At 49.0% G+C, this 27251-nt stretch overlaps 1 protein-coding gene across 2 annotated transcripts in view; it reads right to left on the reverse strand.

Annotated features, from left to right (window-relative positions):
- Positions 1–1387: 1387 nt before the first annotated feature.
- MAP3K9 (mitogen-activated protein kinase kinase kinase 9) overlaps positions 1388–27251 on the reverse strand; it is an 83201-nt gene continuing 57337 nt past the window's right edge. Inside the window, exons 5-12 of one of the 2 annotated variants that reach the window (XM_043472426.1) lie at positions 26533–26708; positions 21193–21433; positions 18648–18770; positions 16770–16923; positions 14475–14543; positions 12935–13047; positions 10878–11684; positions 1388–9483 (exon numbers count right to left, since the gene is read on the reverse strand). In XM_043472426.1, the coding sequence (XP_043328361.1) occupies positions 8999–9483; positions 10878–11684; positions 12935–13047; positions 14475–14543; positions 16770–16923; positions 18648–18770; positions 21193–21433; positions 26533–26708 (2168 nt within the window). In that variant the 3' untranslated portion in view covers positions 1388–8998. The remainder of the gene's footprint in view (positions 9484–10877; positions 11685–12934; positions 13048–14474; positions 14544–16769; positions 16924–18647; positions 18771–21192; positions 21434–26532; positions 26709–27251) is intronic. The other variant, XM_043472428.1, reaches the window with a different exon arrangement.

Here is a 27251-nt window from a genome sequence, read left to right on the forward strand (position 1 = left end):
AGAAACATGCTCTCATATTCTTAGATTCCATGTTGACCGAGGAAGAGGGTAGAAGTAGACCCCCAAAATCTTGTTTGGGTCATTTGTAGTCACTAGAAACCTCCTGTAAATAACACTGAGATGACCTGTAAACAAGTCTTTGCCTGCATCTGACTCATTCTTATGATATGAAAGCAGAAGCTAGAACCAGACAAAGCCCAGCTGCACTGTTTGATAGTTCTGTGGCCTTGGGCCTGTTCCTTGACTTCAGTCTTCATTTTTCTCAGTATAAAATGGAGAGAATAATGGGATCTACTCTTAGGATGCTGAGATGTTGTAAATGAGATAATGCAGGTCAAGACAGTACAAGGCTTGGTACACTGTAGCTAGTTGTTGTTACTAAATGAAATTTCTGAGTCCATGTTATAGAATTAATGCCACAAGATCAAACTGCTCTGCAGAAACATGGAGCAATTTATATACATATGTCTCTCATAGCATTTTTTTTGAACAAGGAGTTGAGTCCATTTTTCATCTTTGCCCAGTCAGCCTGACAAAAGTCATATGGCTCTGGTCAAACCAACTTTGAAGTTCAGCACCAGGTCATCTTTCTCCTCAGTCTAAGAATCTAGCATCCACCCCAGACACCCTCCCCAGGTAGCAGAGAAAGGGGCTAAGAGGTATGAAGTGAGTGAAGGTCGAGGTGTTAAAGCATGAGCGGGTCAACATGGAAGTTCAGAAGCCGCTTTTCCACATGCAGCTGAGTGATGAGAAACAGTATGGACTAAAGAATGGCCCCAAACAAAATTCTTCTGTCTGTTTTCACCCTCAGCCTCACCCAATGCACAGTCACGGAAAGTGAGCACAAAGGCTGCTTTGTGGTGAGCTTGCTCCAGAAGAGACCCAGAGATTAAGTGGCTTGTCCAAGGTCACACAGCTGGCAAGGGCCATCCAGAGTATCAAGGCCACAAGGAACCCACGACTCACAGCTGGCAAACCTTGTCCACAAGTGCACGGCTCCACTGGCGTTTGTCCTCTCAGTCACATTCCCAGCTTCGCCGGGAACGTCAGGGTGGACAGTGATAGTGGGCGAGACAGCACATACTTGCTAGGAGTTCTGAAAGCCAAAATTCACTGCCTGGGCAAAGTCAGTGTGCAAAGAGACTGAACTGTGTGGGTAGGCACCTGTTGGTGGGCCTCCATGGTCCAGTTGGGGGGGTCTCTAGAATCTTCAAGGAGGTTCCTCACCTACCTCCTCTTTCCTGCACCATATCTACCCCTCTCTCCAATTATTTTATCCCTACATATGGCAGTCCTCAAGAAACAGTCAGTTACTTGGACATCTAGTGTACTTACGAAGAAAAGAGGGAAAAGGACAAGTTTACAAAGCACCACAGCAAACCAAAAGTCATGATTGTAACAGTTTTATTCAAGTCTGTGTGTGCTCTGGTGGTGAGACCAGGCTGAGATCAGCCTTACGCTGTAATACGATAAGAGGTTTAGCCATTGAACCAAGCCTGCTTGGCATCCCTAGTTAACAATTTACAGTACCTTGAAAAAAAAAAAAAAGCCAAAGAAAAGAACCTGATAAGTTTCCTTCAGGACTTTTCTATTTTTAAATATTGTTGACAAATTATAATAACTTAAATCCCAAAGCAAAATGGGAATTCAAGGACACAAGGTCAGCACGCATGGACAGAACACTGGAGCAGGGAAGGCTGGGGAATGAAAATTAGGAGCTACACACAAAGGAACAAAACCAGCGGGGTATGTGAACTTCCACTTTACCTAGACTCAAAGGCTCTAACGGGGAGGAAAATCCCAAAGAAAGGTTTTCTGTGAGTTAAATAAAACCCATCTCCAGCTCCTTTCCTTAACCTCCCTAGAAAATACTGATACAGTCTCAGACTAAATCTGCAGGTATGTGCGTGTGAGCATGTGTGAGTGTGAGTGTGACTATGTGAGCAGGAGTGTGTGTGTTTACCGGGGGGAGTGAGGAGGATTAGAGGAAGAAGTGGACAAGTTCATCACCTTCCTTCTTTGCCACAACTGGGTAACAAGGGCATGTGATTTGATACAATAAAAAGGCAAAAGCCTGATTTCAAGTTCCCAAGAGGAGCTACAATAAGGCTTCCAAACTCGAGAGGCCCAGAGGGATGTGGGTTGAAGCTGCAGTAAAGAGTGGTCAGTCATGGGGCAACTGTGGGCTGGAAAGAGAAGTGACAGCCCATAGGCCTTCAGTGATCCTGGGAGAAGAGCTACGCGACTGACACATTCAACACCCCCTGAACAATCATGAAGAGGAAACGAAGGAGAAGGAAGTAGCAGGTGCAGAGAGGAGGTCGGCTGAGCTCCAGGGAGATGGCAAGCCCTGTCGGGTGTCTCCAGTCTCAGAGGCTGGTGGTAGATTAGGCACAGGACAACTCCTCCTTGGATAGAGAACCATCTCAGAGCCTCGCTGGACCTAAGCTAGGCTGACTTTACCTCCAGATTGTCTAAACAGTGGTCTAAAATGCACTCAAGAGAAAACAAGAGAAGACTTTGGAGCCAACAGATCAGCAACACTCCTTCCTAGCTGAGTGACCTTGGGCCTATAACCATCTGAGCCTCGGTTTCCACATTCTTAGTTGGAGGTAATATACTCCCACCCCACCCCCAGGGTAACTGAGTCAAAAAGAAAGAAAAGAAAAGAATATACACTTTCAGGACAGCACTACTCACCAGAAATATAATGGTTTCAAATAATTTATTGTTAGTCCTCATACCCAGACCAGGATGAACCCATGCCTCATTCTGACAGTGATGAAGCAAAGAGCCATAGCCAGCATGGCCTCTGGAACTGGAGGGAAAGATAAGTAAAATAAAGATGACAGAGAATAATAACAGTAGTGAAAAGGATACCGATGGAGGTGACGTGATGGCTGACATTATGAAGGTCACTGAGGGCCAGGCAATAGAGAGCCTGTGGAAGGGAGTAAAAAATGCCTCTGTTCATTTCTGTCCTTTCTGGAACTGGGAAAATGGTTTATTCACTTCTCTGAAGGTTCAAAGATATCCCAAGAGTTTTCAGATGGAGACTCTGAAGCATCCTTCCCACTATAATCCCTTCCCTTTACACAGGCACTTCTCTAAGTGGCCTCAGGGTTTCAGAGAGGCTGACAGGCAGCTAGGGGACATCCCGGAAAAGTCACCCCCAAGGCTGAAAACTGCCCTCTGGTGTTTCACTGCTGTTAAGTCAACACATTCCTATGCAAACACTTCCAGGGTCACCACCCAACTCAGAACCTGAAAGGAAAGAAGACCAGAAAAGACCTAAGCCTACCTCACAGTTCTGCCCTCAGCATGTTCAGGTGAGGGGCAGGCAGAGCTGAGACCAGGATAAGGTGAGGCAACTCGCCTTGGATGTAAAATTTAAGGGGTCACAAAAAACCCCTCTGCTATCCAGATGAATCATATTTCAAAGCAGTACTTTTAAAAATTGAAATTAATGAAAAATTCATGATGAACACAAATTCAAAATTTTTTTAAATGTCAGAATCTCTCAAAGCAAGTAGTTAGATGTGAAAGGTTTCAGGAACACGGGCAACAGGTTATTGGACTGGCCAGAAAGTTCGTTCGCATTTTCCATATTTTACAGAAAAACCCTAACTTTTTGGCCAACCCAATACTTATGAAACTTGGTTTTAGACTTCAGGAAGTGTAGAGAAAGACCACTATATCTGTGGGGCCATCATCTACCAGGACCCCTCTAGATAAACCAATCTGACCTCTGGGTTCTGACGTTGGGTTTCCTGGACGTCCACCCAACGCAATCCAACAGGAAAGGCCTGTCTCTGAACCTCTGGCACTGTACTCTGGTGTCCGTCCTGAGATTCCTACCTAGTTGCCAGGTTCATGCCTGCCCATCAGGCAGGTAAAACTAGATTGTGGGTGTTTGCGGGGAGGGTGGATCAGACTAGTCAAGAGGGAGACTGGGTCAGGGGAAAGGCAAGTCTGTTTCCAAAAGAAACAAAGAGAGGAGTAGACAAGCTCCTGGCTCTGCCAACAGCTGGGCCCTGAGACACTTCTCTATTTCCAGCTGTGGTCATGAGTGAAAGACCCAACGCCAGGCCATGGGCAGGAGATGCAGAGAACCACAGCCAAGAACAATCAGGAAGGACCAGTCCTACTGGCTCCAGATCACGGAGCAGCCCAACCTTCAGAACAAATCATGGCTCCCTGAGCAGCCTTGGGAGGCCAGGGTGCTCCCCTAGGGCCCAAGATCTGAAATGGACAAAGGAGGGAGTGAAGCCTGTCAATAGTGCATCAGGACAAATGGAAAATAATCTAAGTGAATGTGAGGCTTACCCAGGCCATAGGGCCAACCAGAAACACAGGGCCAGGTCAGGCTAATTAGACACCTAACCCCTGTTAATTAGCCTTAATCAGCTAGGATTCCAGTTTCTGCCTCCTGCCCTTCCAAAGCCAGTGACTGCGGTGGTGGGTGCCAGGCAGCAAGGCCAGGGCACAGCCAAGAATGAGGCCTCCCTGGAAGCAGTGGAGGGTTTCCCCTTCTGATGTGGAGTTTTACTCATTTGAATTCCTGATCTAAGAAAACAATGATACGTCTGACCAAAGAGAGACATTTGGGAATCTGTTCCTCATAATAGCTGTGACTTGACAAGAAGGCATCTCAGGCCTGAAGCCAAGGAGAGAAGCAGGTGGTCTAGTCAGTCAAACCACACGAGACTGCCAATATTTGACTTTCAAACACATACACACACACACACACACACACACACACACACAGAGTCCTCTACAAAGGGAAGCAACCCAGCCAAGGGAGGCTTATCAGTGCTGGAACAGGGGCCCTGGGACTACAGACTTTTAAGCTAGAAAGGTCTCTTGCTACAGGTGGGGAAGGCAGCATCACCCCAGGCTCACAGCTGGGCTCAGACATCCAGAGAGAGGGAGAGACGTGTGTGACATCACACTAGTGGGTGGGTAGCTGTGATCACCAGTTTCCTGCCGCCCCTTCCCCTTACAAGGCACCATGGGCGGCTCTCCCCTGACCCCAGTCCACAGTCTCCGGCAGAGACCTCGCAAAAGCCTGGCACTACAGAAGCGGGAGCACCTGCCCCCTCCCCGAAATTCTTTAAGAGACAGCAGTGTTTCTGACCTGCCCTCACAAGCTTGAGTCAAAGAGGTGGACTAAATGAGACATGTGTGGAAATGGTCAAGGTTCTGCATTCACAGAGGGGTCTGCCACATCGCACGGACGTACCAGTCCCACAGTGTACCACTCACAGCCATCCTTTAATACCCGCGGCTCTGTATTTTGAAGAGTTAAGAATGCTCAAGAGGGGGTTCCTTCCTTCTAGGGGAGGGGGGCGGGAAGGAGTCTCTCACAGGGGCCTGTGAGCAAGAATGCTGACACGGTATCAGGCCTAGATGCTCTTGGGGTGACTTGTGTCCTGAGCAACTGTGGTCTACGGGAAAAGCAGTCTTGTGATGAAGCCCCCACCACGACATGTGTCCCATGGGCCAGCAGAGCCTTTCCCAAAGATTGTTTCAGGAACTAGCCTGATTCCTGCCTCAAAACACATCAGACTCTGGGAAATGACTCAAAGAAACGAGAGGCCCTAAATCATCATTTTGGTGCTGACTCCAGCTCCCTGTCTCCCACTTCCTGCTCCATAAGACACTCATGGTAGGGATGATTAGCCTAACAACTTAAGTGGGGGAATTAGGAGCGATGCTTGTAAACACCAGGTGCCACATAAGTACAGGAGAAAAGCATGTGCCTGACCACTGTCCCCATTAGTCATTAGGCCAACTCCAAATCTTGCCTCTTCCAGAAGCCAGAGGAAGAAGGCAAGTCCCCTAGAGGCAGAGGTGCTGGGGACTACACCGTCAACTTCAGCAGTTTGTCCTGTTCGCTGGCTGGGAGCCACGGGCTTCTCGGACCTGCTCTGATACACGCTCTTTTGCCCTTGTAAGGGAAGCAGGTGACGGCTGCTCTTACAGGAAGGAAATCTGAGAGGGACTAAGAGACAAGTCCGAGGTCAGACAGCAAAAGCAGAACAGAGAACACAGCCAATGCATTCAGTCTCAGAGCCAGGTGCCCAACTCAGCAATCGGTCCAAGCAGCTTATTGACTTCTCTTCACTTCGATCTTCACCTTTAAGCATTTTCCCTTCTCTACCATCAAGTATATCAAAGGTAGAAGCAAATAATGTACTTTTGTAAAGGTTAGGAGGAAGGGTTAGCACTATTCTGAGTCATCCAAATGTCAGTTACCATCACCATCATCATCACTATAGACTCCCCCGATACTAAAGGATGTGAAGCTAAGAGCATCCTTCAAAGCCTCTTAGACATAACATATGAAAATAACTGGGACACCTATTCAGACCCTGGCAGTGACCTGGATCCCCAAAGACAGAAGACAATCCTATGTAGAATCATTGGAATGAACTGAAGAAGCCAGAGGGGCAAAGAGCAGTATCTGCTTTCTATCACCATCTTCCATGAAGGCGCACCGGCCAAAAGCAGTGGAAAGTGTCCAAGGAAAGGGGAAAGGGGGGCAACCCAAACCTTATTCTATAGGATCCTATCCCACCCAAGCCTTGCCCCAGAGAGACAGACAGAGTGGCAGATGGGGGCCCCTCAGAGACCCAGTTTGAAGGAGCTGAGAGATGGAAAGTCCTCCATCGTCATGGAAGCCCACAGATGCATCTTCAGAATAACCCTGCTTCTGCCTCTTGTAGGCAGAGCTCCTCCCACAGTAGAGCCCCTGCCTTCCCTTGTCATCCCCTTGGTGAATGAGGAAGCAACGGGTTCAAGCTGTCACCCAGTGGCAAGGGTTTAATCTAGACAAAATGACAAAAAGCAGAAAATGAGCAAAGACTCCTTGCCTCATTCCAGAGCGCTGGCCAGAGCCAGGGTGGTCTGGACTACACTGTAGGCTGCACCCACCAGAGGACCAGGGTTTAGATATGTGAAGGTGGCTTAGGGCCTGGGGCCATGGAGAGTCCTGGGAAAGGACACAGGCCATCTGAGAATGAAGAGCAGCCACTTGGTTGGCTGAGCTGATGGGATTCAAGCACCATCCCCCCAACCCCACCCCCTCTAGCCAAGGAGTGGGGTCGGGGGCAAAAATCATCTCTTTCGGACTGTCTTCGCTGAACAAAGAAATGAGACGCGACAGTAGAACCCTGGGCAACAAAACCAACAGTGCCTCCCCACCCAAAAGTAGGTGGGGCCCTTGAACCTAAGTGCCTGCCAGTGGGCTCGTAAAACAAGGAATAACTTGAAAACCAAGGTCATTCATTTTGTCATCCTCAGGGCAGGACTTCTAGCATAGTCACAGAGAGAGCAGTGACCAAATCCATCACTTGTGCCAACATCGCTGGTCTCCTGTCCTGTACCCGGGCAGCAAACGCAAGGAACCAGCAGGTGGGCTGCCAAAGTCTGCAGAGAAACAGTCCAGGATAAACGACGGGGGAGTGACGCAGAGAGTCTGGGGCCGGGACGAGTGTGAACTAAGGACTCTACTCCTGTTAAGTCGTTGTCCCCACTCAAAGACAACCGTTCACACTTGCCTCAGGAGCCTCAGGGTAAGAGGAAGAGTAGAGACCTGTGTGAGAAAGCTCTAGAAGCTCAACATTCAAGTCCAGGAAATGAATTCCAGAAAAGTCAGGATTGGCTTCTGCTCCTTCCTATCCAACTCATGGTCTGGAGCCCAGCAGCAGGGGCGACCCCTGCATGGAGCCAAGAGGTCCTAGTCAGTCTCCAACACTCGGGACTTGAAGCTGAGGGTACATGAGGGGCTCACAGAGCACCTTACCGGTATCGTCACTCACCACATCCATTCACGCAAGGAACTACTAAGGGCTCAGTTTTACTTAAGGGCATTGCAGAATGATGATGGGTGAGCGGGAAGCCCCACAGCTCCAACTCCCAGTGTTTAGGACCTGCTTCTATATGCTATTCTGGTGCATGGTAGAGATACCTCCCCACCAAATATGTAACCCCAAATCCACTAATGCCAGGGACTGGAGGGCAGATCAAGGCAAAGGAAGACACACACAGATCAGATGACAAAAGGGGCAAACACAGGAACTTTGTCTCTGGTTTCAGAACTGACACCAGAGATTGAGCCTCCCCGGGCGATTCCCGGGATGAGCGCATGTTTTTATCAGAATCGGGTCTGACCACGTCTGGACCCCCAGGTAGGAGACGGGTGCTGTCAACACATGCTGGTTTCTGCCCTTCTTTGAGTGTTTATAAAAGGAACGAGGACAGACAGACTCTGTTACCCTCTTTACTGCAACTCCACTGTATTTCTTAACTCCCCCCTCTTCCCACTTCTCATGGAGGCAGGTCCTATACCACTGGGAGGCTCAAATAAAGAAGTGGGGGTGCACGGAAGTGCAGAAGGTGGTCCCAGCTCCCTCAATTCCTGTGCCCAACGTGGGGGCACTCTGCCTTCCATCCTCCAGCTGGCACCATAGGGCTTAGGACACAGAGAAGCTCACAGCTCACACCAAATGAGATTCTCATTCGTGAGTTTCGGGCAAGCATGTGGAAGAGGAGCAAAATCAACCAGAGACCATCCAATACTGGGCGTTTGGGAAGGCTGAACTCAGGGCTAACAGAGGGACCCCAGGAGGGCACCCTCTGGGGGGCTGAAGAGAGGGAGCAGCAGACAGATTCGGCTGAGTGACTCTGCAGAGTCACCCTGAAGGCGAGGAAGACTGTGGAGGGTGGGGGACATGCACGCACCCCTCCCTCCCCTACACAGCCAGAGCTGACGGCCACAGCCCCTCCAGCAGACCTGGGCAGAAGGGCCCTGCAGGGTGAGAAGCCCTCTGAAGGGGCCCTGCTTCCATCCCTTCCATCTTCAAAGTGCATTATCAGTGCAAGAAGCAGGGCGGGAGGCTCAGGGAGGTCCAACTCTGAGAAAGGGCTGTGCCAGCCAGCTCCCCTCCCCCTCTCCTCCCGCGTCCCCCCTTGCCCGCCCTCAATCCTTCGCGTGCTAAGACCAGAACTCTTGCTGGATCTCATAAGGGGCAGGCCTGTGTGTGTTCAGTTCGGCTCTGCACAGCGGCACAGTGCTGTCCTGACTCTGGCCCTCCGCATCCAGGTCCAGAAGCGTCCGCTCGGCGGGCGGCAGCGGCCCCGCCTGGAACGGGAGCAGGGCTGGCAGGCCCGGCCGCTCCTCCACGGTGCTGCTGCTGCTGGCCAAGCAGGAGTCCAGGTTGCTGGGCGTCTCTGTGCTGGAGCTGTTGGCCGGGGAGGCGCTACGGGCGTGGCTGGGGGACACAAACCACCAAGGGTCCAGCCGTTGCCGGTTGGCCGAAGGACGAGGCCGAGGCAGAAACTCCAGAGTCTTGGGTCTCTCCAAGGTAGAGTCCTGCTGGGTGTTCCAACGCCTTGGGGTCGGGGGAAAGACCACATTGGGGTCAGGGAGACGGGGGAATTCACCGGGGTCTCGGCTGGGGCTGGGTGTTTTCAACATTCCTGGTCCAAGAGACAAAGGGAGAGGTATCAGGTGACGGACCACACTCATGGGCCACGCACCCCACTTACTCCCCGCCCCCACCCCCCCACCATGGCCCTGACCACCTGGGATAACTTGAGAAGTGAGCACCTACTATGTGTCACGCAGTGTGTTGGCAGGCACTGGGGGTGTAACTGAACTACAGACCATATCCAGGGCACAGACTGTGGTCCCTGTATCTTATAATAATGGGACACATGAGGTCATATCTGTAATGAAACAACTTAAGGAAATGTCTTTCATTCTCAGTTCATCCATTTAATAAACATGTGACAAGAACAAGGGCTTTCCCGGTGGTGCTCGTGGTAAAGAACCCGCCTGCCGATACAGGAGACATAAGAGATGCAGGTTCAATTCCTGGGTCAGGAAGATCCCCTGGAGGAGGGCATGGCAACCCACTCTAGTATTCTTGCCTGGAGAATCCCGTGGACAGAGGAGCCTGGTGAGCTATGGTCCATAGGGTTGCAGAGTCGGACATGACTGAAGTGACTTAGCATGCACGACAAGGACAAAGCAGGTATCAGAAACCTAAAGACTAGTCATCTGGGGGTCTCTTTCTCCAAAGAGGCCACATGTCTGATTTGAACAAAAACATCTGAGCAGAAGGGCAAGCTGAGTAGGAAAGTACAGCTATCACTCATATTCGAGTCTCACGAAAGGGTATGGCCACACCCTCTCCTCCTATGGGATTTCAGGTGGTTTTTATGTCAGATGGAGGTCTTCCAGGGAGCAAGGGATGGGGCGGGAGTGAGAGTGTATGCTCAGGTGACTCAGATGTCAGCCAGAGGAGGACAGGATGTGCAGCGGCACAGCAGATCACCTGAACGCATGTCCACGTCTGGGAGTCAGGTGTGAGTAAGGGGTGAGCGATGCAGGGTGTGATGCCCGGCTGGAAGCCTGCCTTATGAGTGTGTCTGCACTCATCCTCTGTACTCACACTGTAATGAGAGGCAAGAGCCTAGCTAGGAGGCAGAAAATACCCTCCTGTGCATGGCAGGATTCCTCCCTGTACTTGCAATCTTCTCTTCAGGGAACAAACAGAGCTGGCTCCTACCCTTGTTGCGACCTGCAAGCACTGTCCCATACTCCCAGACCCAGGGCCCCAGCATCTCACAGGAGTCCCGGTCGGATTCTCTCCAGATCCTGTCTGTCTGCTTCCCCTCTTCAGGGAAGGCCCCCCTGAGGCACAGGAAGGACAGATATTAGTCCCCTCCTGTGGCCCAGAGCAGCCTGTCTCAACTGGTTGAGTCAGAGGAGGAACTGGAGGTCGGCCTGATATCTTCACTCCTGGGAGAGAGGCCCCAAGGTGGAAAGGAGGAAGGAGGAGGAGGAGGAGGAGGAGGGCAGGCCTCACCTGCTCCAGGGCTGGGACTCAGCCCATTGCTGGAGGAGGGGCTCCTGCTGGCTGGAGGGGCAGCCGGCTTGAGGGCCCCGTCGGAAGGAGTCCGCCGGTGGGCGCTGGGCTGCACCGGGGCCGTGAGGGTGACGTGGGTGGGGGTCAGGGACTGCTTCGGGTCTCGTTTGAAGCGCTCCACTCGGACGTTGACCAGGGGATTGCGGGTGCAGGGGCTCAGGGCTGGGGCCTCCACAGGGCTGACGGGCATCTCGTACACCACGATCTCATCGCTGTCGGATCTCAGCAGGGAGCGGGTGGAGTTGCACTCCGAGATGGAGGAGAGAGACAGTAGCGTCAGCGAGGCGGAGGGGTCTCCTAGCAACAGCACGGGCTCCTCCTTCTTGAAGAGCTTCCGGGATGGGGGGCTGGTGCTCCGGCGGGGCCGGCTGGCTCTCAGGAAGAGCCCCTCGCGCCTCTTCTTCTCCTCTCGGGCTGGTGGCTCGGGCTCCTCCGGGGGCAGCAGCTGGCACTTGCCAGCTTCCAGCAGGTCAAACCCGAGGCCCGTGGCCGCGAGGACGGCCCCGCAGCCGAGCAGAGCCACCTCGCAGCGGCGGTGCTGGGGGCCGCCCCGCTTGAGGCTGTTGGTTGGCGTCAGCTGAGGGGTACTGGTGGCCGAGTTGACCGGGGTGGGCTCCTCGTGACCGCCGTCGCTGAGGGGGCCATCCCCATCTTCCCCGCGAGGGAACGGGATACAGAGGTAGGACTGGTTGGGTGACGGCGGGAGACGACTCTCCCCACTCCGTGGGCCTTCACTGTCCTCGTCCTCTGAGAAGACGAGAGGAGTGGAGGGGGAACAGAAGATGGGAACTGAGGCGGCAGGAATAAAAATCTGGTCCTTCTCCCCGACCCCAGGTCCCCGGCTTAGAGCTAGGGATCCAGAAGTTGAATAATCAGGGGTGCAGGACCAGGAACCGATCGGATTTCACGCCTCCACACTCAACAGTGACCAACATAGGAAAGTCACTCTCCATCCCAGAGCCTGTTTTCCTATTTGCAGGAAAGGGGACCTGCCAATTTGCTCCTTCTGTCATAGAAGTGCAGCATCAGTTTCCCAGAACAGGTAAATCAATTATTTTACAACTTGAAACTGGAAGGGAAAGGAGTTCAAAAGGGACAGGATATATGTATATGTAGAGCTGATTCATTTTGCTGTACAGTGGAGCTAACACTGGGCTTCCCTAGTAGCTCAGATGGTAAAGCATCTGTCTGAAATGCAGGCGACCCGGGTTCGATCCCTGGGTCAGAAGGAAATGGCAATCCACTCCAGTATTCTTGCCTGGAGAATCCCATGGACAGAGGAGCCTGGTGGGCTCCATGGGGTCGTAAAGAGTCAGACACCACTGAGCGACTAACATACACAGGAATCAACACAACATTGTAAAGCAACTATACTCCAATAAAAATTAATTAAAAAAAAAAAAAAACGGGAAGGGACCTTAAATTTCTAGAATTGACAACCTACAGACTTCTCTTAAGACCCATTTCCTGCAAAGGCTTAGAATCCTCGGCATGGATGAAGGCCAATCTACTCTATGGACTGACTTATTATGACCTTGGAATTCTAGAGAGAGGAGTACTTTCTGAGAGACAGCCTGGAGAAGGCCTTACACATTTAGTAATCACAGGGCAACACTGGAGGAGCTTCCTTGGAGGAACACTGGGGTTCTATCACCATCTCCCATCCTATGGACTCCCCACATTAAAATACAAGGAAGCAGACCCAGGAAAGGCAAGTGCCTGATTCCACACCTCCCCCTGCCTCATTGCCCTAAGGAGACTCTAACGAGCCCCTTGGGACAGGAGGTCAAGGGCAGATTCCACGGCAGCGGTGGTGATGTGGGAAGACTCCCTGTAATGGGTGTAAAGTGAACTGAGAGGGAAGGGTGCAGGAGAAGCATTGAGGAGAAGAGGAAACAGCCCCGTGAAGCAGTGCTAGAGGTCTTGAAAGAGTCCAAGAAGCTTGGCCAAGAGTTCCCTGAGGGATCGGGGAGGGTTAACACAAAGGCAATGCTTACCCATCTCCATAAGGCTGGTGAACCCTGGCAGGGCTGGACTGCTCCTCGGGCCCTTCCCCAGGTTGGGGGCACTGGACGACCACTGTTTGTATCCATCGACCAGGGACTTGAGGCTGAACGAGAGGAAAGGAGGAAACTGTCAGAACTGGTTACTCCCTTACCCTCAGCTCCGTGGGCCTCTCCCCGTCTGCTTCATTACAGCAAAGCCCAAGAGCCTCAGGGTACAGGCAACAAAGCTTACTGAGCCCACCTGCCTCATTAACAGAAGTGCACATGCTCTGGGGACAGAAAAGCAGAGGCAGGACACACCCCTTCACATGCTGCCATGGAGCTGTGGGAAGACCTCCTGGGCAGGCTGGCAAGAGAACAGAAGGAATGAGGACTGCCCGGCCCTGGCCAGGGTCTTGCCTAAGCCCAACTTAAGGGAAAGGCCAAGACGCCACAGACACTGACTATAATACAACACACCGGTGACATCAGAAAAACGGCAATGCTGAGATGTGCAGTGCAAAGGCAAGCACTGGGCAATGAGCTCACAGAGATGGGCCAGGCCACTCCACTCACACCACTTCTCAATTTCTCCTTCCAAGCCTCCGGCATGCTTAGGGAACTTCCAAAGCCATCCACGTTTCAAATACAAAAATCGACCGACAAAAGCTGCATCAACCCAGTGCACTTTGGGACAGACCTATGTGGGTAGTACATAAGGCTGGACTCGAACCTTCGGCCTGTCTGGGAACGGAGAGGAAAAGGACAGGAGCTGGCTTTCAAATCCCTGTTATCAGCTCCCAGTGGCAAGTCAGTAATTCCAAGGACACAGACTGGGTACCCCACCAACCCTCTTACAGGACAGGGCATCAGAGGCCCTCAAGCACTGGTCTTTTTCCTAAAGAACAGTGAAGGAGGCCTGAGGAATCTGTGGACTATGATTGCCAAGGAGATACTGGGATTATAACCAGGGACAGCTCTCATTTTAGAGCTAGAGAGAGCCATTCAACTAAAGCCCACTCTTCCCAGCCCATCTCCAGGGAGGGAGAAGGACCAGCTTTTTCCCCTGCCTGCAGATCTCTGTTTCAAGTGCTATCAGAAATACCAGTGAGTTAAAGTACATTCCAGACATCAGTGATTTCAACCAAAATACACAGCCAGAGAGAAACATGCTGCCAAACCCACAGCCTGAGACTTCTGACTGAAAATCTTATAAATCCCTTCCAGCTCTGGATCCAGGGAATTCAGATCATCAGAGTCAAAGCCTGTGCTGAAGACCAAAGGATAAACAGCCATGTACTGACTGCCTAAAATGAAGGATGCTGGGAGAATCTTAACAACAGGAGTGGTCAGGGCAATGAGGAAATGTAAGTCGGACCAACACAGGAATTTTCCCAAGGTGCACGATGGTACTGCTTCCAAAAAAAAAGTCAGCATGGCCCTGGCAATAATGAGGCTTGATTCTGCAGGGTGTGCTGTGAGGACAAGGAAACGGGGGTGGGGAGGAGGATTATTATAGTACATGTGATGAGGTGGTGAAGATCAGACTCACCCCAAGTGGAAATGTGGAGACTCTGATGGGGTACTTAAACCATTAGCTTTCTCCCGTCTCTGAGGGGATCTTCAATGAATAAAGAGAATCAGTAGCAGGCAACAGTGGATACATGCCGCTCAGCCTCTCCCACCTGAGAACCCTCAAGGCTGGGTTCCTGTTACATCGCCAGCTGCCCTCCCCTTGTTCGGAATGCAAAGCCCACCCCATGAAGGGATCATAACAAGATGGCCCTGCTGGAATGGTCACAGGTCCACGACCTCCCTATCTGTGGGATAAACATCCCAGGGGCAGCCACAGCTTAATTAGTGGGGGGCTGTGAATCCATAGATAGCTGCTGATTACAGACTGTGCATATGTTTCCTACAGAAACATACTGTTTTTTTTAAAAGGATGGGGATGCAAATTCACCTAATGTTACTGATTTCAGTACAGCTTTTTGTCATTATACATTTTCTTCAGTCAACAGGAACTAACATTAGAAATAGTGTCGTATGGAAGCTCTCAAAAATTCCCAACATTAAGTCTTTTCCCAAGACTGGGTGGATTTTATTTCTTCAGAGGAATTGATAATCATGAAAAATTAAGTCACATATTTTGAACTGCTTCAAAAGTTTTGAGGGCAAATCTATGTAAGGAGGAAGAAAATTCTAAAGTTAATGTTTTGTGTAATGTTGAAATGCAGTGAATTTACTGGCAAGACAAAAAATATGTTGAAATGAAACAACCAGAGAGACTGTTGGGATCCGTAGCCAACCTGGTAAAGCCTACCTGGAATCACACTAATGTCATAAATACCAAGGGACTCAGGGTGACTGCGTTCCTCAGACCCAGCTCAACCCCACTCCAGCCAAGGCTCAAGGGACAGACTGAGAAGTGCTTGCACTTCCAGAATTTAGTACAGCAGAGCAACCACGGGACTCCATCACTGATTTCTTACACTGTAGCTTAGGGAGGCCTGCCCTACATATCTAAATTTTCTGTTCCAAAGTAACTAGTGACTTCCAAAGCCTTCATGAACCAAAACTTATTTTCACCTTCTAACATGGCGAAATAGATTTTGAACATGAAATCTTAGTATTCAGAGAAATACCAAGGCCAAGGCCAGTTACAGGTTGAAGGCACCTTTAAGTCTAATAGTCAACCTTAGAAGCTCTCTGGAAAGCCACTAAAAAGGATGAAGAGGGCTGCTGCTTATCCTCACACTTGGAAAAGTCAAGAAATATGGTTCTAGATTCTAACACAAGAATAAGAAGTATACCCCATCACGTGCATTCTTCAAGTGTGAAGCAGAATTGCATGAGAAGCATGGAAGAATCATCAGAGCAAGTATTTACGTAAGTTTATTTACATAAGTTTACTATGAGCTAGCCCACCTTTTAAGGGACTTCCCAAAGATAAGCTTACTCAGGGTCAACTCCTTGAGACGGGTATGGAGAGAATCCCCATTTGACAGATGAGGATACATTAGACCCCACTGCTGGGTGTGGAGGAGTCGGGAGCCTGGAGTCAGCATTCGTGCACTTCACTACCAGACTACAATCAACTGGTCTGTGAAAGACCAGGACCTGTGGGCCACAAACCCACAGTGAAAACACAAGCACATCCAAGGCAACAGGGCCTGCTGTGTGCTTTGTCCAGAGGGGTCTCACACACATCAGCGTGGCTATGGGGTGGGCTCATAGAGAAGGGTTAGTGGCCCTGGAGTGACCTCCGCCTGCACCTCCAGGGCCGGGTAGCTCTGCCTGCCTCTGGTTCAGGACAAGCCTCCGCTCAAGAGCCCTGTCATCCCGCCTTTCCTTGTCTCTCCTCTGGGCAGATGCTTTAAGGACAAGAGCCAGGTGTAAGTAAAACACTCAGGCAGAACTCCTCGCAACTGGCAAATGCTTGGGCTACTTGCTACTCTGAACAGGATGCTCCAGGGGCTGGCAAACTAACTCATGAGCTACATCCTGCCCATCACTTGTTTTTGTTCAGTTTTACTGGAATGCAACCACGCTCATTCACTCACATATTGTCCATGGTCTGTGGCTGCTTCTGCATTACCACCACGTGGGGCTGAGTAGTTACTACGGAGACCACATGGCCCACAAAGCCTAAAATACTTCTTACCGGGCCCTTTATGAAAAAAACTGTGCCAACTCCTGAACTAGGAGGTTTCAGGGAACAAGGCGATTGGAAAACCTTGTAAAGATCAAGAGGCATGTAATTTTTTTGAACAAGGTGAAACACACAGCAGAGAAAAAGGTATTTCACGCCGCATTTTTAAAGGATTTCCCATCATCTGGCTCTTACCCTTCGTCTCCTGAGGCAAACTCCTTCTGACCAAGTGTACTTGGCCCCCACGTCCGCCCCTTCTTCTTGGGGGCCCTCTTCTCCTCCTCCTCCCCCTCCTCCTTGGGGACCACAGAACTCCGGCCCCAGGTTTTGCTGCTTTCGCCTGGTGTCACTGTGAATAATAAAGGTCAACTGGGATTAGGAAAACAGAGAGGTGTCCCCCTAAACTAGCCTCTCCCCAGCCAGACACACATGCTCAGGTAACTGGAGCTGCAGGTGTGGGGGAGTCAGACTTTGTGAGTAACTCTGTGCCCAAGTAGAGCCTGCCAGGCATGTAAGGGAGCTCCCAGCCACCATTCACTCTGTGCCCTCAGAGTGCCAAATGTGGGAAAACCACCCAGATTCTTCCGAATCCAGTGGAAGGTGGACACTCTGGCGAGCCAGTCACCAGAGCTCCAAACAGATCTGACTTAGGGAACGTGTTTTATTGGGGGTGGGTGGGTGGGAATTGGCCTGGGGGATGATGTGGAGGAGGGGGGTGGTGAGAAAGTAGGTGGGAGAGATAAGGAGTAACGATGATGTGGAAGTGAAGATATTTTGGTAAGAAAGTGCTGGAAAGCAAGGAAGTGAGTTCAGCACTATGGAGAGGGAAGTTAGGGAATGGAAGCAACAGGCCTGGAGAAATATAACACAGAGGGGAGGAGGAACCTTCTCCTGACCCTGACACCTTAGAGCAAGGGCTGAAACCCAAATTCTTCAGAGACTGGCCTTTTATCATCAATGAATGGAAGGAGTGTATTAGTTGCTCAGTTTTCTTCGACTCCACAACCCCATGGACTGTAGCCCATCAGGTTCCTCTGTCCATAGAATTCTCCAGGCAAGAGTACTGGAGTGAGTAGCTGTTCCCTTCCCCAGGGGAGAGTGGAGGGAGCCAGTTACCAAAAAACAAAGAGTTAATGGGACTGAGGCAAAATACAGAGCACATGAAAAAAAGAATCCACTGATTTGACTTGATTTTTCAAGGAAAGCCAAAAATTCAGGTCCTGGGGATGGGGTGGGGGGTTGGTTTTGGGATGAAATCTCTCTATCTTTAAATTAGGGCATATGCCCCTTCAACCTCTCCCTTCCACACACTAGGAATATATGGATATATGCTTGTGTATGCATAAGTTCTTTTTAATAAACACCACCATAAAATAAAATGGGCTCAGATTTGGCCTATTGTAAAGTATTTGGCAAGTTTACCTTGGAACCTACACTTTGACAAAGCCCCTTCCTAGGAAGCATGGACAAAAGAAACACCATGATGCCCCAAGTATGGCAGAGGTCCCAAGTCCTAAATATACCAGATCCCAAGTCCAGGATACCTTCATCACATTCCAAATTACTCAGTAATTCACTAAAGATCCCGCCAACACCCACAAACCCCTCTGCAGTTATCTGGCTAATAGTGAAAGGTAGAGGAGGCAGGGTCAAATTCATGGAGAGATGAGGTAATGTGGGTAAGGGCCTGCATATATATGTGAGTGCAAGCGTGCCAAGTCACTTTAGTCATGTCTGAGTCTTTACAACACTATGGACTGTAGCCCACCAGGCTCCTCTGTCCATGGGGTTTTCCAGGCAAGAATACTGGAGTGGGTTGCCACGCCCTTCTCCAGGAGATCTTCCCAACCCAGGGACTGAACCTGTATCTCTGAGGTCTCCTGCATTGGCAGGCGGGTTCTTTACCACTAGCGTCACCTAGGAAGCTCTCACACACATGCATGTGTACACATATTGTCCAGGAGAGGTGGCAGAGTTATGACGGAGCCAGCCTGATCAGTCTGTGGCTGGACAGAGCAGGGGACAGGTGCCCTGGTGTGTTCTGGCCCCAGCTAATTTGGGGAACAGGCTTACACTGGATGGCACGAAGGCGAGGGATGATGGTGGGGCTCGCAGGAGGACTGGACCGGCTGTTGATCAGACTCTTCCTTTTATCCATGGTGGGCGAGGCCTGTACCGTGAACTTGTGCTGGAAATCTGCTTGGGGGAAGACAAACAGATATGTGGGTGTTAGAATTTTCCCATCATCAAATTCTTATGAACTACAGGGATATATGGGTTCCCCTGGTGGCTCAGTGGTAGAGAATCTGCCTGCCAATGCAGGAAACTCAAGGTTCGATCTCTGGGTTGCGAAGATCCCCTGGAGAAGGAAGTGGCCACCCACTCCAGTATTCTTGCCTGGGAAATCCCATGGACAGAGGAGCCTGGTGGGCTACAGTCCACGGGGTCACAAAGGAGCTGGACACTACAACTAAACAACAGGGATATGTGGTCCCAAACAGGAAATACAGCCAATATTTTATAGCAACTATGAATGGAATATAACCTTTAAAAATGGTGAGTCATTATGTGTGCTCCTGAAACTCATATAATATTTTACATCAACTCTACTTCAATTTAAAAAAATTCCTATGAGAGAACTGACACTTGCTGGCAGCCTTGAGGGATGGGCACTATGTCCTGCGGAGCTCCTTTTCAACTGGGAAACGTTCTCTTTTAGAATCATTTCTTTTTCCCATTGGGATGTGGCAGTTGGATGTATATAGAGACAGAAGCTTCATTACCCAAATGAACTTCATTAGACTGTTTTCGTAAAGTTGTCTATATAATGTACATAGACGTAGCAAGTACCTACTGGGAATAAATTTTTTAAATATCATGAGACCTTGTCGATTATTCTGTGTATGTGTGTTTAGTCACTTGGTTGTGTTTGACTCTTTGCGACCCTTTGGACTGTAGCCCGCCAAGTTCCTCTGTCCATGGGATTTTTCAGGTAAGAATGCTAGAGTGGGTTGCCACTTCCTTTTCAGGGGACCTTCCCAACCCAGGGATAGAACCCGCATCTCCTGTGTCTCGTGAGTGGCATGTGGCTTCTTTACGCACTGAGTCATTGGGGAAGCCCAGTTGATTATTCTAGGAAATCTAACATAAAATACATAAACTACTCTGTCTCATATAATCTATTAGTACACATCTCCTTTACTCAGGGACCAAACCAGGGAGACCGATGCCTCTCATTAAGTGCAGGGTAACATGGAACCTGAGAAAATGAGGGAGATGCAGTTAATGGTCCAAATTCCGGTTTATTCCAAAAGCATTTATATCAGAGCATGAGGAATATAAAATGTACATTCTCTGAGTTTCTGGGATTCATTCTCCCCATCTATCGAAGGGCTTATCATAAAGATCTGCCTGTTGGCACCTAGGTTTCCCCTCTAGAAGGTGATCTCCCTGGAGGTGGGCTCCATGGCTTTTCTATCTGCTTCCTTAGCACACATCAAGATGCTGGCACGTGTTGCTCCAGAGATGCTTAAAGACTCTGTGTTGCCTGAAAAAAAAATGTGTAGCAACACTCACTGAATTTCACTAAATGGATTCTCGTCTATACCTAAGCCACCATCCCAGTGCTTAAACTCATCTACTACTGCTCCCATTTTACTATTTTCCCTTGATTCCTTACACTTCTAATAAGCCTGCTTTCTGGGGACTGACAGGCTCAGAATACAATGAACTTTTTTATCTACATAAACACACACTTGAATGCTCACCTCCCTCCGTGGGTACGTAAACTCCAGAGACTCTAATTCATAGTTTCTTATTTCTTTGCATTTTCCCAAGGTGGTACCTACTGCAAATGTACCTTTGCTCAAATAATGTTTTTCTGAAAGGTTATGTGTAAATCAAATTCTTAAACATTCATCCTAATCTCAAGTGCACACAGAGAACTAATTATTATGGAAACCCTGAGTTATTTTGCAGAGCCAGGAGTCTTCTTATCTCATAGGCACATACACACACTCACCCTGGGATTCTTTTACCCCAATGACATCTTCATTCTCCAGGTTTTCCTATAGTAAGAATTGCCTGTATGCACGGCCATGCTTTTTAGCAGACCGGACCATGCCTGCCTGTCGGGCTGGCCACAGTCATGGCCTTGCCTTCCAGTTCTCTGTGCAGTCACACTCCAAAATCCCCCTGGAAGGTTGGAGCTTCTCAGCAGGCCAGGCTTTCCCTGGACTAGAACCTGGGGTCTCCAACCAGCTCCATAAGGAACCCGGGGTCTCACATTTCTGAGCCCAGTCCCTGGTTCCCACAGACCCCCTGCCACATGAGCCCCACAGCCCACTCGCACTTCCCCCAGCTCATGCGTGCTCAGTCGCTTCAGTCGTGGACTGAAGCCCATGGACTTTGTGACCCCATGGACTGTAGCCCACCAGGCTCCTCTGTCTATGAGGATTCTCCAGGCGAGAATACTGGAGTGGGTTGCCATGCCCTCCTCCAGGGGATCTTCCTGACCCAGGGATCGAACCCGCTGGTCTTACGTCTCCTGCATTGGCAGGCGGGTTCTTTACCACTAGCGCCACCTGGGAAGCCCTCCCCCAGGTCCCCGGGCACCAACCAGAAGGGAGGCTGATGCGATTTCCGTCCTTGAGCTTCAGCCGGCTCTTCCTGAACTTGCCCTTGCGCTTCTTAACCCGGGGCTTCTCCTGGCACAACTGGTGGATGATGATGTTGAGCTCTCGTTCCAGAATGTCGATCTCCCGCTCGGCCAGCTCCTGCTCCCGGCGCCGCAGCAGCTCCTCCTGGTTCTTCTGCTGGAGCGCGGCCCGCGTCAGCTCCTCCTCCCAGGTGCGCAGCTCCTGCCAGGCAGGTAGAACCATTAGAGAGAAGGGGGCACCCCCCTGGGGCAGCGGGGGCTCACCCCTGGGGGAGCAGTGCTCACGGCAACCTGGACAGCTCTCCTCTAATGCCCCACACTTCACTCTCTGGAGGAGATGGGGGTGCTGGATAGCTAGTTGGGAAAGAACACCTGACCACCCCAAATGGTCAGGGAAGGCAGGCTCAGAAGAGACATCCTGAGTACACAGCTAGAGTAGCCACAGGCCAAGCCCTGCAGAAGGGGGCTGAGATTTCCTAGTGCTGGAGAAGACTCTTGAGAGTCCCTTGGACTGCAAGGAGATCAAACCAGTCAATCCTAAAGGAGATCAACCCTGAATAGTCATTGAAAGGACTGATGCTGAAGCTGAAGCTCCAATACTTTGGCCACCTGATGCGAAGAGCCAACTCATTGGAAAAGACCCTGATGCTGGGAAAGATTGAAGGCAGGAGGAGAAGGGGGTGATAGAGGATGAGATGGTTGGATGGCATCACTGACTCAATGGACATGAGTTTGAGCAAGCTTCAGGAGATAGTGAAGGAGAGGGAAGCCCGGCGTGCTGCATCCACGGGGTCACAATGAGTTGGACACAACTTATGGACTGAATAACAACACCTTGACTGGTTGATTAAAATTATCTGTGACCAGGAAAAAACAATAGAGTTTAGAAAATACATAATCATGTACTTAACTTTCATAGTCTCGGTTCTATTTTGATTTTTTTTCCTGTTACATAAAGGAAATTTTTTAAAAACCAGAGCCAACTTAAGGTAATCTAACTTAAAAATGAGCCTGCTATAAATGAGTCACATTCTAGGCATCATCTAACATGCAAATAAAAACAAATACATTCCCAGGGTGGCTGTTCAGAAGGTTCTTGAGGCATGTCATCTAAATCTTGGTTCACCTGGTGAGTGAATCCACTGAGGCATGTGGTTGAAACTTTCATCTTATCTTAAAGGGCAAACATTTGCTCTAGAGGGACAGAGACAGCCCAGCAAAGAGAAGCAAGAACATTTCCTGAAGTCTTTGCCAGGCACTTGCTCTAGAAACAATACCACACTGGGTGGGCAGAACTTCTTCCTTGCCTTCCCTTTGTCCTGTGTGAATTTATAAATGAACTCAGCATGGAGTTCCTAGGAAGAGGTGGGAGCTTACAGCATCAGGAAATAGGAGAGAACCCAGGAAAGAGAATAAAGCATCTGTAAACAACTTTAAAAATCTGGATTCTAAACTATTAACACTGGCTACTGTAGGCCCATGATGAAGTGAAAAAAAGCTATGGCTCAGCTGGTATGGAACCCCACCTGCCAATGCAGGAGACACAAGAGATGCGGGTTCAATTCCTGGGTCAGGAAGATCTCTTGGAGAAGGGATGGCAACTCACTCCAGTATTCTTGCCTGGAGAATTTCACAGACAGAGGAGTCTGGTGGGCTATAGTCCACGGGGATGCAGAGTCGTACATGACTGAGTGACTAACACTTTTACTTTCAGGATTGAAATGGGGTGGGAGCAGAGGGTGAAAACTTCAGAAGCTTTCATGTCAACAACCTGAGAGAACCAGGTCTAAAAAGGGGGGAGGTTTTTTTGTTCTTTCAATAAAGCAGCCAGACCAACACTTCTGTGATTGGAACTTAAAATTCTCAATTTAATGCTCCACTCTAAGAAGTCATTCTGCTCTAGAAAAAAATATAGAAATGGAACCCAGGGCTAGGAAAAAAAGTATGTGAACACATACTGGGGAAGCAGAGCAGCAGGCAGAGAGCAGAAGACAGAACAGAGGAAAAATGGGAATAAAATATTCTGATGAAAGGAGTGTTTCATTCAACTTGCCTTCTGTCATAAGAATACCTGCTAATGGCCACTGAAGTGATAGAAAGAATAGAAATGAAAAGAAGATGAGCACTTTGAAGGTTGGATGGTACAGGGTATATTCTCAGTAGTTGCTGATTAACTGTTGATTCAATGAATGAATGAAAGAAATGAGGAGAGGAGAAGACAATGTTATAAACACAACCCTTCTTTATGGTAATATGGATTCATCACAAGTGCCTGAGAAATGAGCTTGAACTTTTGAACTTCTTCTTTGATGAATAGATTGATTGCTGTGTGCCCTCCAAATCCTTGGCTTTCTTGTTCGCCTGCTTTGTTTTCACCAACAGAACAAAAACATGTAGAAGATTCAGAAAAATTATTCCTGGTTGGTTCTTTTGCTGCTAATGGGAAAGCTAAAATTAGTTCAAGCTACTCTCAGCCTTCCTAAGTCCTCTCTCCTACATGCTTTTGTCTAAGGAATGGCTTGGGTCTAAACTCCTTCCTTTAAGGGAATTCGAACCCCAGCCCAGAAACCAATCCATCCTCACATACAAGGAAGCAGCAGGTTGAGCTAACCTGAAGAGTGAATTATGTGGGAAACCAGGACATTCATGGAGTACTGGCCTATGGCACCATATACCTGGAACCCTTCCAACATGGTAAATCCCCTTCTTGTGAAACACCTATTTGGGCATCAACTCCATACTATGTAAATCACATCTTTCACATACAATGATTTAAGAGGAATGTCTCCAGAGAGAAAGCTCATCATCTATCTTTACCCTCACTTGCTGAACTCCAGGCCTTATAATGGAGAGGCATGTTCAAGGCAAGGACTCTGAAACACAGTGGTTGAATCTGTGGCCTTGGGCAAGTTAAAATGGGCATCACATATAATATGGAGGTAACAGCACCAACATCACAGGGTTGTATTACCTAAAACAATTACTAGCTTTTTATGCAAGATTATGTAAGAACTCATATAAATTACTTAGAGCATGGCATATAGCACATGCGCTACACATGTTAGCTATTATGAGAACTGGTTTGACTTTTCCTAGTATCTACTTTCTGACAAAATCCAACTTTCATTTTTCTTACCAGTTGGTACCCTTATAATGTCATCAATCAAAAGAAATAATCAGAGAACTATATTCAATATTCTGTGATAAACCATAGTGGAAAAAATATGAAAAAGAATATAAACATACATATATATACACACACACATATACTTGCATCACTTTGCTTTACAGCAGTAACAAATGCGACACTGTAATTCAATTTGTTTTTGTAGTTCAGTCACTAAGTTGTATATGATTCTTTTGTGACCCCATGGACTCTAGCCTGCCAGGCTCCTCTGTCCATGAAATTCTCCAGGCAAGAAAACTCGAGTGGGTTGCCAGTCCCTGCTCCAGGGGATCTGCCCAACCCAGGGATTGAACCTGAGTCTCCTGCATTGGCAGGTGGATTCTTTACCGCTGAGCCACCAGGATAGCCCATAATTCAACTACACTTCAATAAAAAATAAATTAAAAAAAAAAAAACCCAGGAGTTAGTGATTCAAAAAAGGTCAGGAACTCTGGGGTTCTAGTTGGAATATAACTAGTAATTGGAACAGTCTCTCTTAATCATTCTGCTCAATGGTTAGTGCGGATCCACCCCCTCTCCCAGCTAAAGAATTGTCACAAGCTCATTGCATCCCCCTGCAGAATGCTCCTTGACTTGCCAAACAGTACCCTGGTGGCTCAGTGGTAAAGAATCCACCTGCCAATGCAGGAGACTTGGGTTTGATCCCTGATCTGCAAAGACACCCTGGAGAAGAAAATGGCAACCCACTCCAGTATTCTTGCCTGGGAAATTCCACAGACAGAATTAGAGGAGCCTGGTGGGCTACAGTCCCTGGGGCCACAGAGTCAGACACGACTAAACACAGAGTCAGACACGACTAAACAACAAAAGCGGGCTTAGGATTGCTACATTGCATCAAAACATTTACATCTTCAGATCAGCTCTGGAAATGATTTTTAAGTTATTTGTTTAGGGAACAATGATGATATTGGAAAGAAGATGGTTTTGGAACCAGAAGGCCCTGGTTCAAGATTCTGCTTCCTCACTTACTAGTTGTGTGACTTTAGATAGATACTGATCTTCAGCTCTGAGATGCAAAAGTTAATAACACCTGCCCTACATGCTGCAGCAGGGGCCATAAGACTCCTGGATAAAACGGATGAAAAGGTCTCTTCATACCTTGCAAGTGAAAAGAACTGGGAAGCCATGAAGACAATTTTAGACACTACTATTATATTGCTTTCCGAATTTCCACAGTGGGGAGTGAGAATGGAAAGAAGAAATTAACTAAGTCTACCCATGGACATCCCTCATGCCCCGAGCTGCAGGTCCTGAGGGACAAGCAACATAACTGCTTTGATTTGGATTAGCTTCCTCTGTGTGGACCCTGACTGTCAGCTAGACACTACGGCATAAAAAGGGGCCATTCAGAGAACGGTCACCAAAACAAAAAGGCAGATCTCTAATGGGCTATGAGTCTCTGAACTCCTCAGTTGGTTCAGCCTTTGAGCCCCTTCCATAAAAACATGAAACATGCCAAATAACTTGAGACTCATGGTATTTTTAGCCCATGTGCTGTTTCTGATCCTGATCCCCAAAGACACTGGCAGGATGTTCTGATAACTGTTCTCAGTGTTCAAGTATCCCTATATCCTGTTAACCCCATTCGACGAGTCCATTACAGAAACTAGACACCTTTCTAGAACTTTCTCGTAATATGTCCAGCCGCCAGAGTGAGACATCCTGTTGGTACTTGCCCAGTGGTGCTCCTCCTCCAGTTTCAACAGTGAAGTAGATACTCTGCAAGGAGAGCTTTGGGCTCATGACTTCCCTCACTTATTCCTGTGCGTGCATGCTCGGTCAGTCGCTTCAGGCATGTCCAACTCTTTGTGACCCTATGGACTGTAGCCTACCAGGCTCCTCTGTCCATGGGATTCTCCAGGCAAGATATACTGGAGTGGGTTGCCATGCCCTCCTCCATTTATTCCTACCACATCCCCCAAAGAGAGAAAAACTCTCTTATCGTTTCAGGTCACACCTGAGGCCTGGAGAACACTCCATATAAAGCCAGGAAGGAAAAAGCTGCTTTGATATCACAAACCAAGCAGGAAGGTGACCGCATCACAGTCTTGCTCAGAGGCCCCAGTGGAGAAGGTCCACTGAATCAATGCATGCCTTCTGCTTCTCTTTCTTACCTTTTCTTTGGCCCTGAGTTGGTCAAACATCTCCTGAATCTCGTGTTTCCAGTCATCCTGCAGGCAGTGGAAGGAGTCCTTGGGCATTTCAAAGAAACCAGACTCCTCTATGGTAGTTAGCTGGTCCAGGATACTCGTGAAAGATGGGCGTGAATGGGGGTCGGGATTCCAGCAATCTGCATGGAGCACATGAGTCAGGAAGCATGAACGGACAGAGGCAGACGGAAGACTTAGGATGTCATGTGACCTCATCTGACAGAAAACCACCTCTCATTTCTTCTTCCAGAAATAAGAGAAACTGGCATTGAGGGAACCCCCAACAGGGCTCAGGAGGTAAAGCAAGCTGCCCAGCATCACAGTCATCAAGAGTGAAACTGGACACGCAACACAACGACTCTGCGCCCACTCTGCTCTACTCATTTAGCAGAAGAGAGGCAAGTCCAAAGAGTTTTCTTGCATGAAGTACAACTGCCACAGTTTATCAAGTTAGTATAATACATGATTCCGGGCAAGACAGTGGGCAGGTACACCTTGGGCCTTGATTTCCCATCAGTAAATGAGCTATACCCTTCCCCTCCTCGATGTGCTGATGAGATGAAAAGTACAAGCAGGGGGCCCAGAAAAAGTGAATTCTATCTACTCGCAGCTCAGTCCCTAACCACTGGAGTGGCCACCTATCCATTTAACCTCTCTCAGCTTAGGGTTTCTCACTGATAAAA

Source organism: Cervus canadensis, chromosome 6, assembly GCF_019320065.1.
Source record: "Cervus canadensis isolate Bull #8, Minnesota chromosome 6, ASM1932006v1, whole genome shotgun sequence".
In the NCBI taxonomy this organism is placed as follows: Eukaryota; Metazoa; Chordata; class Mammalia; order Artiodactyla; family Cervidae; genus Cervus; species Cervus canadensis.